Raw genomic sequence first — 11,304 nt, 5'->3', positions numbered from 1 at the left:
AAATCATAGGGCAAAACGGTGGTCAGGATAAGTGTCAAAAAACGTTTCATGTAAATTTTTTGTACGTCAATTAATTTAGTCATAAATTTTTTGAATTGTGTCAATTTAGTTCTAAATCTTTTGATACGTATTATTTGAATAAGTGATCGAAAGGATTATGTTGGCAAATTATTTAAAGGTTTATGATTAAATTGACTTAATTAAAACATTTGGGATTGAATTATTTTCCTGACATCATGAGGCATCCTCTTCAAAATTGAGGTGGATTCTTCGTTCGTTTCTGGCTGTAGACCGACTATGAGGTTCCAATTAATAGTAGCATAAGTTGGTGAACCATACAGCGCCAAGTTGACTGATGTCGACCTTAATAACCCATGTGGCTATGGTGCCTAACGTTAATGGTCCATTAAGCAAGAGGAAGGCATTTCTCAGCGACATCAGAACTAGAACATGCATCACCGGCTGTAAACTTATGAGATCAGAGCAATCTACTAGAGTCGATAGTAAATTGAGTTGCCAAGTTGTTCAGCCACTCAGAGGAAGATCAGAATTAGATCCTCAGCATAACATGGTGCCGAACATTCGCGAAAAAATGGGTGGTCTGCAGTTCGGTTGGTCATTGTATGTAATGTCTCTGGAACTAAGCAAGCGAAAAGATTGCCATGGTCATTGACTAGCGGACGATTAAATTGGAGAACATCACAACTTCAGGAGGAACAGCAGAATTTGCTGGGTAACATAAGTGATAAGTAATTGCAGGTATGTAGTTATCACCATACAAGTTGGCATATAGCCGATAAGCTTACACCAACATGGATATGCGTCTGTGGTTATTACGATTACAACATGAAAATCTCCGTAAATTAACGGACCCTTTTCTTCATGATGTCTTCGACTGGGGTGGCGATGGAAGCAACTGCACAAAAGAACCAGATCTATCATCAGAAAGTCGGAAGTATATGTTTGTCAAAAGATGCAAAAGACATGGCATGAGATACTCAAACTCAACAAGCACTACTTGACAATGTGGCAAGAGACAAAAGTTGAGACATCGTCAAGAAGAAGGGATAGACTTCACAGTTACCTGATAACAAGAGATTAAGGAGGTGACGAATCCAAAAGCTCCGGTTACACGAGGAGTGACCTTCTTAGGGGCCAACTGAAGCAGCCCCACAGCAACCACTATATCCATGGCCGCCTTGATAAGGGCTAGGGACCTCTCATTTGATTGCCGAACCTTAGCTCGGTATTGTTCGTTCTGCACAGAAGTAGGTGTCAAGAAGGGAAGGCACTTTTGCCGCAGAGCAACGGAGGCAGCAACGAGAAGGCAAATGGGTTAAGCAAGTGAGAGAGCATCATGACCTACTTGATACTTTTCACCCTTCTTTAGATCCTTCTCTAGCTTCTTCATTGATGCAGAAAGCCTTCCCAACTCCCCAAGCTGATGAACGTGACGAAAAAACAAGAATAAAGCAACGATTTGGTTTAGTTTTGGAATGGGCCTAGGGAGGGCAACATATTAGCCAAAAGATAGATTGGAGAAAGACAAACCTCGACCAATGTAGTGCATACTGAGGAACCCATCCAGCAGAAGAGTGATACGCGGCCCATCAGCTCGGCGCGTTCTTTGTTCTATGTCAAACAAGATATACCATCTTGTTTTCAAATCACAGAAATTTTGACAGACAATATGAAATGCACAATGGCAAGAAGATAACAGGCATACCTTGTAGATGCCAGTTCGACCGAGCCAGACAATTTGATCAAGGAACAAGAAAGTTGACAGTAGCGCATTTTTGGACTGGAAACCAATCAGCAATTGTATCAGACGGTGCAAAGTTGAAAAACACTCGGGAGAGGTGTGGGACAAGGATAAAGTAGTCTATGAACCTTTCCTAGCAAAACAAGAGCGAGAGGCGTTTCTCGAGGAGCTGGACTTATGAGGGCATGGAGATCATTGATGAACTGCAAACGGGGGAAACAACACATTACGCGGAGGTTAGCAAAAGGCAAATTAGAGAGTTCGAAAAGAAACTAGAAAGTTTGTCAGAGAAACTGTTTACAACCTTAAGAAGGCGAAAGACCTTCCGTGCCAAGTTGGTCGATTTCTCGACATTTTGAGCTGTACCAGGCTCTCCTTTACTCAAAAATCTTGAGCCATATTGTATGGCCCTGCATATCTTGTCCCTCGCTTCAGCCTTGTTCAAATAGAGAACAGCAAGAGCAAGTTCTGCTCGCACAACATCGACGGAGCTCATCTTATAGACCAGTCTACCTGCGGGAGAAAAGTACCGCGGTTAATCATGCCAACATACCAAAATTCCTTTCCTTTTTCCTTCTGAAAAAGTTCAGTTTGGATGAGCTATATAGCTCTTGGATACCAGTGACAGCAAAAGAACTTATAATTCAAAAGGCATCTATAAAAAGCAATAACGGTAACTTTCATTTAGCAGACAACAGAGAGGAAACGCTTCTAAAAAATAAGGAAACAGTCCTTCCAGGTTTCATCAATCTTTCTTTGCTTAGAATTATTCATCCACTTAACCAAAATCCAAACACGGATGATTATCCATCAAGCAGGCCGTTTGATTGTATGAACATTAGGCAAAACCAACTAAATTGAATGGACTCATGCAACGAAGAAGACACAATCACAATACACAAGGAATTCAATGATTCAGACTCAATGTTATGTCCTGCTTTTACAATGAACATGATACCATGAAGAGAAAATGACTAGAATACAAACTACCGACCTAAAGACATGTATCAGCTAGGCTGGCTAAAACAAACCAGAGAACAATGCAGCAAGTGATCCTGAAAAGTCCGCAACTCGATAACAAAAGATCATCTTTTATACCTAAACAGGGGCAGGATCCAAACCAATGAATTGGGTTCTCTCGCTGTTCTATCTTTTCTTAGCAGTCAGATTGCAGTTGTACATTACTATGCAGAGAGAGAGGGAGACAGAGGGTTGGAGAGATAGAGAGAGGAGAAGTACCAAAGCAAGAGCTGATTCTGATGATTATGCTTCTCTGTCTCTCAAAAAGCAGGAGGAGTACGAAATGAAATGAGAGAAAAGTTGTGCGTGTGTGTCAGCTGTTGAAGCTGCCGATGGTCTGTTTTGGCGATAGGCTGTGATAAAGGCTTGTTTGGTCCTCAGAAACCAAAACAAACAAACAAAAAACTATTTCATCAAAATACAAACACCACCACACCCACCAATTAGCAATCTTCTTCTGTTCCTTCCTTTGAAAATTCTTGCTTACCACTGTTGTTGCAATTATCTGCCTCTCCCCTTTTCATCTTTATCTTAGCAGAAGGACCAGAAATACCTAAAAATGGATTGAGTTCTGCTAACAGTGAGCCCACCACACGTGCAGGTCAGGTTTATTTAGCTGCTGACTCAACCCTATTTTGTTTCTTGAGTATTTGTGGTTTTTGCGGTTTTGAGAGATTTCGGCATATTCCATCAGAAGAACCCATCAGATTGGACAAAAGCCCACAATTTGCACTTCAAACAGTCCAAAGCTCTGGGCTCTCACAAAGGAAACCTGCATAAAGTTCAAATCAAGGTCAACTAGCGTGAAATGTTAAAAAGTGGAACCCCATCGAACTTTTGGCAAGCAAGCTGTAAGCAGGGGTAAGCATGATTTTAGGATCGAATCGATAATTGAAAAACCGGATCGATGAAAATAGGGTGCGTTCCAAGTTTTAAAGTATGCATGATAGGTTTCGGATTTCAAAAATTAGGGAATCGGTTTCGACAGGTAAATTTCATGTTACACTTGAAACCCGGAATATGTTATTGTGTTTTTCTTATTTTATGCCTTCGCGCGATCTTACTGTGTTCCATCGTGTTCGACAATGAGTGTGTAATTTGAAATCATTAGTCTAAGCTTCCATTTTGGGTAATATTCATGCATGAGACTTTTGCTTGTTAATACTTTATATTTTTCATGTATCTAAATATGAGTTGTGATCAATGAATTGTAATAGCAAATAATTAGAGGTGATAATTCATTGTAACGTGGAATCCGAGTAGACTTTGGAACCGATCCTGGAACCTCTGATGAGGTGGTTGCATGAGGTTCAAAAAAATGGAAATCCATTCCAATTGGTAGATTTCAAACTTTAGTTGAAACCTAGAAGGAACTTGTAGAAGGTCTGAAATCGTCTATCCCTAGCTGCAAGCTGGGCTTTGCTCACAGTATTCTCCTTCAAAATTTCTCCTTTCCTCTGTTGTAGCGAGGTGATAAAAGGAATTCTTGACCAGCTTGCACACTCAACATTTGAAGTACTACCGAAGGATGATATCATCGGTCTGTTCCACACACTTCTCCTAACGATTCACAAGAATTCTACTTGTAATACATTACAGACATGTTGATGTGTGCACGGAGCGGGCAAATTTCGTTAAGTTTGCGAGCCGATGGATAGAGCTCGATGCTCCCGCATCACATGTCCAAGATGTCTTGTGTCACTGTTCATTGCCAAATTAAGAAGGGGGGGTCAGGTCACCGTCACCCTTCAACCAACTGCTCTAAAGCTGTGTAATTTAGCTTTTCCTCGTCTTGGCACAAGCAATTTAGTTGCCTTTTAACGCTCATTTTTTTTTTCCTTGTTCTTTGTCAAACTTTAACGCTCATCTGAATTGACCGATTCTAAGTTCTCACAGCCAGAAAAAGAAAATGACCAACTCTCGTACGCTGAACTTAAAGTTCAAGTTTAGATGGCTGCTGGCAAGGATAGGAGAAAGGATAAAGCAGATATCGAAAGGATAAGCTCATTAATTTCTCTTCATTACACGACACGTTCCTGAATTTTGCCCCAAAAACAAGGCCGCACAAATCTGTCGTGTACAAAGTTGTCTCAGATATCCAAGATGCAAAAAATAAGAGGGAGAATCGCAGAACAGCAAAAGTAGATCAAGAAAATAGCTGAAGAGTATGACAGGCAGCCGCTGCATGTACACGGTTGAAAAAAATGCAGAAATATTAGCTTTATTTAATGGTATTACATGAATTAGCAGGCTTGCGCATTGCAGTTCAGATGGATCAACTACTCCGTTTCATACAGACAATGAAACATTTATCGTAAATAACGAGAACCTAAAATGTACAGAGGGATCCGATGCGTTTCTCTCCTATTTCCGACTGAACATACTCCTCAGCTTCCCTTTCTCCAAACGGTCGAGCAGTTTCTTGGCTCCCGGAACATCCATTTCGTTAAGCTTCTTCAGATACCCAATCGCTCCATAGGAGATCATCAACTTCTTACACTTCTTGCTCGAGGAAAGACTCGTTAAGCAGGAAACAGCATACTTTTTTGCAGTGTTCTGAGGACCCGGATCGAGCAGTTGGACCAAACCAGGCACGCTTTTCTCGTCTCTCTTGACCTCTCTACAGTTCTGTGAAACTGTCATCAAGCTTGAGATTGCTTGTGCCGCAACCTCCCTCCCGCTGTTCGATTTCGCATCGAGCAATTTCACAAGCAGAGGAATGCACCCAGCTTCACCCACCAATTTTTTCATCTCAGCAGACCTGCATGCCCTGCAAATGGCTGAAGCAGCTGCTTGCTGCGCCCCTGGAGACCCTGACTTAAGCACATGAGCCATCCGGGGAAGAAAACCAAGAGATATTAGGGTTTCGGCTGAGATGGACCCCACCAAGTTCCTCAATGCCCCGACCGCAGATTCCTGAGGCAATGGACCATCAAGATAAGTCAACAGGCTCCGAACCCCACCCTCTGATACGGCGCTCCTCCTTAAATTCTCATTGCTCACAGTCAGGTTCTGCAAGCACTCTGCTGCGTATTCCTTGGATCCAAGTAGAATTCCGCGATCAAGGAGATCAATCAAAACCTTCACAATGCCTTCCTCAGCCAGAGTTTGCCGCACGTCAGGGACAGCTGATATGCTCTTTAAAGTACTGGCAGCTGCAGCCTGGGAGACAGAATCACCAGCTCGACAAATTTCGATCAGGGGGCGTACCCCGCCATGCCCGATGATGGCCCGGGCTGTTTCCGCAGACATTGACAGGCTCTGCAACGAAATGGCCGCCTTCTCTTTCCCCACCGCGCTGCCTGACTCGAGAAGCCGTATGAGAGGGGGCAATACGCCTTCCGCAACAAGCCAATTCTCGCAACTGCCAGATTCAGCCAGTGAGCATATAACTGTGACGGTTTTTTCACGAATGCGAGGAGATGTTGCGGTAAGTAATTGCACTATGGCAGCAATATTGCTCCTTGCCAACGTAGCCAAAACATTTTTCTCGTCCTCTCTCAGTATTTCTACTAAATTGTCCAGGGCTTTATGCTTTGCCTCCAAGTGTCCAATCTGAAGCCTAGCGAGCAGCTCCCTAATATTGCTACAAGATAAAGCCTCAGATTCTGTTGAAGTACCGGGCATGGATGGTGCGACTGTAGCCTCACCAAGCACACCAGTCTTGATCAAAAGCCCACAATCCCTCAAATTCAAGTCCAATTTCCCCGCTAAAGAGTCCAGATCACTCTGCATCCTCAGTTTCCCTTCATACTTCTCTTTCAAGCACAATTCTGCCAATTCGAACGATTCCCTCAGTGTCTCCGAAACTGCCTGCAACTGTTCTCTGCAGAGTGCGTTCTTTGTGAAGCAAGGATGGCTGGAAAGGTCCGATAGACACGACGGGATCTGCTCCAACTTGGAAATTACGATCTTCCACCTGCGAGGAAACCCCTTCACTTCCCTCGCCTTACTCAGTGCCAACGGAACAAGCTCCTGTGCATGAATTAGCCAATCTTCTGCGGACTGCAAATCTTCCGGGACTTCATTCGATGAATCCTCCACCATGATTTGTGAATTGGGTATTGACCGAAACCGATCACCAGAAGTTCTTTTAGCAACTGGAAGTGGGAGAAACAGACAAGAGCTTCTAAGAGATCGACACCCAGATGAGAGAGATGCTAAAAGAAAGGACACTTGCATATATAAAATTTAAAGGCAGGGGAGCGGTTGCAATCATCAACACTAATAAGAATATAAATCATAATAGTTAATACCAAATAAGTTAACATCAATTGCTTCGAGAATCTTGTATGATCACAGAATGCTTGTTTAGTGCAAAAAAGAAAGGAGAGGAAATAGAAAAGCCCCGACCAATAAAACACGAGTACCTAAAGATGCCCCACGAGTCCTTTCACTTACTTTTCAACTGCTATCAATGCAAAAGACGAGTAAATCAGCAAGAACAACATGAAGCTTGCCATTTCACTGTAGGTGAAAATGAAAGGCTTCGACTTTTCAAGGGCCAAGGGCTGCCGTCCAATTAAGAAGGCGGAAAATGACAAGTACTCATATCACAGTATGCTGATTCATGGAAAACATTGTCCTAATTCACTGTGAGAAAAAGGTGATTCCGCAACTTTTAAAGGGTAATTATGCTAATGTGAGAATGAAGATTGGAACTTCACTTTTCAACCATAAAGACGGTGGAACTGGGCATCTGACTTTTCTTTTCTTGGTGTGGACAGAGATTTTTCTTACCTCGGACTCGTTATATCCACAAACAAAAGAAAGTTTTTATTTTTAGCTTAATTGCCAATCTAACCGAATAAAATACAGCTAGCTACTCAGAGAGAGAGAGACAGAGAGAGAGAGAGAGAGAAGGGGGCTTTGCTTTGAAGAGAAGGTAGAAGTCTCCATCGACAGTTGTATGGAGTGTATTTAAATTTAGCTCAAGAAAACCAGCCCCACATAAAAAGAAGAAGAAGAAGAAGAAGAAGAAGAAGAAATTACAATAATAAAGCCTAATAATAGTCATCATTGGAAAATTCAGAGCGATAATGTGAAAGACCATATTACCTGGACTCAAATTGCTTCGACTTTCTTCAACACCTAGAGAACTCTGTGATATAAAATTAAAAACAGCGAATGACATATCTAGCGGACGAAATCTGCCACGGCAAATGCTAACACAGTGAGCTCAACAAAGGCAATGTATCTGAGTGATCTGAATGAGAAGAAAAGAAGAACAGAAAAAAAAAAAAAAGAGCATTTCTCGACGCTTCCACAAAGGAATGATTTTTTTAAAGTAAGCAAGCGCATAACTGCGTCAAGCTCCAACCTTTAAGACTTGGAAACCGAAAAGAAAATGCCTTCTTTCTTCCTGAGCAAAGAAACCCAGTGTAGCTTCATCTCCAAACCTCCTCTCTGTCTCTGAAGGCTGAACTCTTGCAGGATCAGCAAGAGAAGAAGTGTTTTTTGAGCTGGAAGGAGGGAGAGAGACTATGGGTAGTTGCTCAAGAAAACGACAGAGGCAGAGCACTTTAGAGCCAGAAGGGGGGCACACCTATTTTTGTTTCGTTTGGAGGTGGAAAGAGTAGACTCTTACTGGTCAAGTTCCTTCTTCTTCTTCTTTTTTGAAAATAGCTAGAAAAGAAAATGGCAAGACAAGTGAAGAAGACGAAGAAGAAGAAGAAGAAAAGAGTGAGGACACGGAGGTAGAGAGATTTAACAATGGAGATCGCATTCAAAAATCAAACCCCTTTCATCTCTCTCTCTCTCTCTCTCGTTAGGAAGGAAGGAAAGTGGTGTCAGGTGTCTCTTGTCTCCCCTGATTCGTCTGGTAGAAATTGATTTTCTTTTTTCTGGATTTTCTTGTAGTTTCTTTTTCATTTTCATTTTCATTTTAAGAATATAAAACTGATCATCTCTCTAGGAAGGGCCCGCGGCTCAGAGGGGTGTGAATATGTTATTAGCCTGTTGTAGAATCTAGTCCTTGGTCAATGGCCGCGATCTGACGGCTGAGATTGGGCTAAGGCAACCGTTGTGCTTGGCTTTTAAAATTTTGAACATCTTTGTTTTTCCTTCACCGCGGTGGTTATGCCACGTGTCGCTTGACACTGTTTGCCTCGAAATTATTCCTGCCTACGAAAATGAAAACTGCGGGGCTCTTAAAAAAGAAAAGTGAAAATTTCAAATAAGGCGCTGCAATACCATTATTTGCTCAAATAAAGACTTAAAGTGAACATTATTTTAATGAAGGCCCTGAAATGCTTTCATTTTTTTAAAGAAAGACATGACTAAAGACATTCTCATCATTTACTTTTTTTATTTTTTCTCTCTTTTTTTCCCTTTTGTTTCCTTCTTTTTCTCTAGTGGCTGGTCATACCGGTCACCGGTCATCGGTGAAGGTTGGACAAGTAGCCCTCGCTAGCCACCTCGCTTGTGGCCGTTGGGGGGGGGCCTCGCTTAGGTGGGTTGAGGGTCGCCTCGCCCGATCTAGCGAGGGTTGCCCTCCTTGGCCACAAGCGAGGCCGACCATCGCCGCATCTAGGCAATGTCCAAAAGTATGTCTTTCCTTCTTTTTTTTTTATAAAAAATTTACTATTCATCATCTTCTTCAGCGTCGTGTTGCGGGTCTTCAAGCTCACCAAACTGGATAGTCCCAGTTCTCAAGCTCACCTCTAGACTCGATGGGCGTTTGTCAAGGGTTGTATGTCCTGATGAACGAAAGAGGGAACCTTCTTATCACCAAAAATCAGAAACCACCAATCTCAATTGCAATTGTTTACCGACACGTAGTCCTCAAGCCCTCAATGACCCTAGGTTCGGGCGAGGGTCGCTAGGCCTTCGCGGTGACATTAAAGAAAAAAAAAATAAAAGAAAAAAGCAAATGACAAGAATGCCCTTGATCGGGTTTTTGTTTGAAACAATAATGGCACTTCATGCCCCCCCTTTTTTTTTTAGAAAATGAGAGCACTTCGCACTCTTATTTATAATTTGTCCAAGAAAACAATAACCTAATTGCCCATTGTGCACTATATAGTCTGTTTCTTCTTTCCCTTTTTGGGTTATTTATCAGCATCTTTTTTTTTTTTTTTTTTGGTCGGAATTTATCAGCATCTTTTAAGTACATTCAAAAGTTTGAAAACCAGGCATTACGCAAACATATGTAACAATTTGTCGATCTAATGCGATATATGATTTCGTGCTAAATTATAAGAACTTAAAAATAATGGTATCGATACTAAGGACCTTATCCATTTTCTGTCCAGTGGGGTGCCTGATTAGCTACGCTAAATTAAAGGAAATAATCAAAATGATACAAGTATTGGCGTGCATGCAGTCTCCAATTTTCAATTTTTCTTGTTTAATAATGAAAATCCTAGCTATATGTGCACGGAATATGATAGAAAAGGAAGGAAGAAACCAAATCTTGATTTGACAAAATTTCCGAGCTTTGATGGCATGCTAAAAGAAAGCAAAATGAAATTTGTCCATACAAAGAAAGTAGTACCGAGAATCAATTAACTTTGCTGGCAAATGAACTTAGTTTTGCAATGCGAACATGATGTGCCGTCGGAAAATCCTGCTCTCTCGTAAGTCCTTATGATAATTTTTTTTTTTCGACTTAAAGGATACGAGCGTGATGCAACCGGTAATGGCACCGATGTTGAGGGCATAATCGGTATGGACCATCATTATTCGTGTTGACTTTTATCTCCATTATCCTTCGGTCACGTTCAAATAGAGACTATTCAAATGCGTCCGATGAGATCGGAGAAGAAGTATACTCATGTACAGGCAAGAAAAATTATATAAGGACATTTTACCACGTTCATTAAATCGAAAAATAAGCTGGCATGTCAGAGCAACTAACATAGAAAATGGTTGACCGCATGGGGTTTCATGTACGATCAAAATACACATTTTTAGTAGCATAATCCTAGTATTTACTCGTTTTGTTTTCAAATTTCCAAAACTAGAAGTGTTCAAATACGATAATATTGTTTGATTTTGCCATTTCTTTTTAAGAAACACTCTTCTTCAAGAAGCTCAAGATTGAAAAAACAGAGAGAGGATGGCTTGGGAACTCGTACGGACACAGTTTTAGCGTTTGCCTTTCTCGACAGGGACGGCACGAAGCAGCAGCAGCACTCTTGCCGATGCGTTCGGCAACTTCCCCGCACTTAAATTAGCGTACTTCAATATTCAAATTTCAACATACTGTGAAAATGATTTTAATTTTTTTTTTGAAAAGATGATTTGATTTTCGAAAAAAATAAGAAAAAGAAAAAAAAGACAGAGAAAGTTGCATCCTCAGCGAAACAGAGCAGCGTGACAGAACGTGAGCAGCCTTTTCGTACTCCCGGGGCGAGAGTCCCAAGAAGCAGAAGCGTGGCCCGTGGGGATGACGACGTCCCATTCGACTTCAATTGGCCTTTATTTATCGACCAAGTTGGTCACCACTGAGCAACTCATCCTCAGAGTCTCCCCCTCTGGATGCATAGAGGGGCTGAACAGGTGAATAGGTCGATGGAATA

The 11,304-nt window shown here is 41.7% G+C and overlaps 2 protein-coding genes across 10 annotated transcripts; both read right to left on the bottom strand.

Moving 5' to 3' along the window:
* Window positions 1-706: 706 nt before the first annotated feature.
* Window positions 707-3,268, bottom strand: LOC115736912 (peroxisomal membrane protein 11D-like). Of its 5 annotated transcripts, none has more exons than XM_030668800.2 (8): window positions 3,002-3,268; window positions 2,067-2,271; window positions 1,891-1,965; window positions 1,727-1,801; window positions 1,552-1,632; window positions 1,367-1,441; window positions 1,085-1,258; window positions 707-916 (listed from the first exon to the last, which is right to left on the bottom strand). In XM_030668800.2, the coding sequence occupies exons 2-8, from the start codon at window positions 2,256-2,258 to the stop codon at window positions 881-883; spliced, it is 708 nt and encodes a 235-aa protein (XP_030524660.1). In that variant the 5' UTR covers window positions 2,259-2,271; window positions 3,002-3,268; the 3' UTR covers window positions 707-880. The 5 variants fall into 5 exon arrangements, with proteins under 5 accessions (XP_030524660.1, XP_030524662.1, XP_048141148.1 ...); XM_030668802.2 differs by having other exon boundaries at window positions 2,067-2,275; window positions 3,002-3,267; XM_048285191.1 differs by having other exon boundaries at window positions 2,067-2,275; window positions 2,884-3,002.
* Window positions 3,269-4,909: 1,641 nt separating this feature from the next.
* Window positions 4,910-8,692, bottom strand: LOC115736903 (U-box domain-containing protein 41-like). 5 transcript variants are annotated; one of them, XM_030668783.1, is made up of 3 exons: window positions 8,103-8,692; window positions 7,841-7,932; window positions 4,910-6,882 (listed from the first exon to the last, which is right to left on the bottom strand). In XM_030668783.1, the coding sequence occupies exons 2-3, from the start codon at window positions 7,914-7,916 to the stop codon at window positions 5,147-5,149; spliced, it is 1,812 nt and encodes a 603-aa protein (XP_030524643.1). In that variant the 5' UTR covers window positions 7,917-7,932; window positions 8,103-8,692; the 3' UTR covers window positions 4,910-5,146. The 5 variants fall into 5 exon arrangements, with proteins under 5 accessions (XP_030524643.1, XP_030524644.1, XP_048141554.1 ...); XM_030668784.1 differs by having other exon boundaries at window positions 4,910-6,886; window positions 7,854-7,932; XM_048285597.1 differs by lacking the exons at window positions 7,841-7,932; window positions 8,103-8,692 and adding an exon at window positions 7,450-7,751.
* Window positions 8,693-11,304: the final 2,612 nt, after the last annotated feature.

Source organism: Rhodamnia argentea, chromosome 9 (assembly GCF_020921035.1).
Source record: "Rhodamnia argentea isolate NSW1041297 chromosome 9, ASM2092103v1, whole genome shotgun sequence".
NCBI lineage: Eukaryota > Viridiplantae > Streptophyta > Magnoliopsida > Myrtales > Myrtaceae > Rhodamnia > Rhodamnia argentea.
The sequence above is the reverse complement of the archived record's forward strand: the minus strand, read 5'-3'. Positions and strand labels throughout refer to the sequence as shown.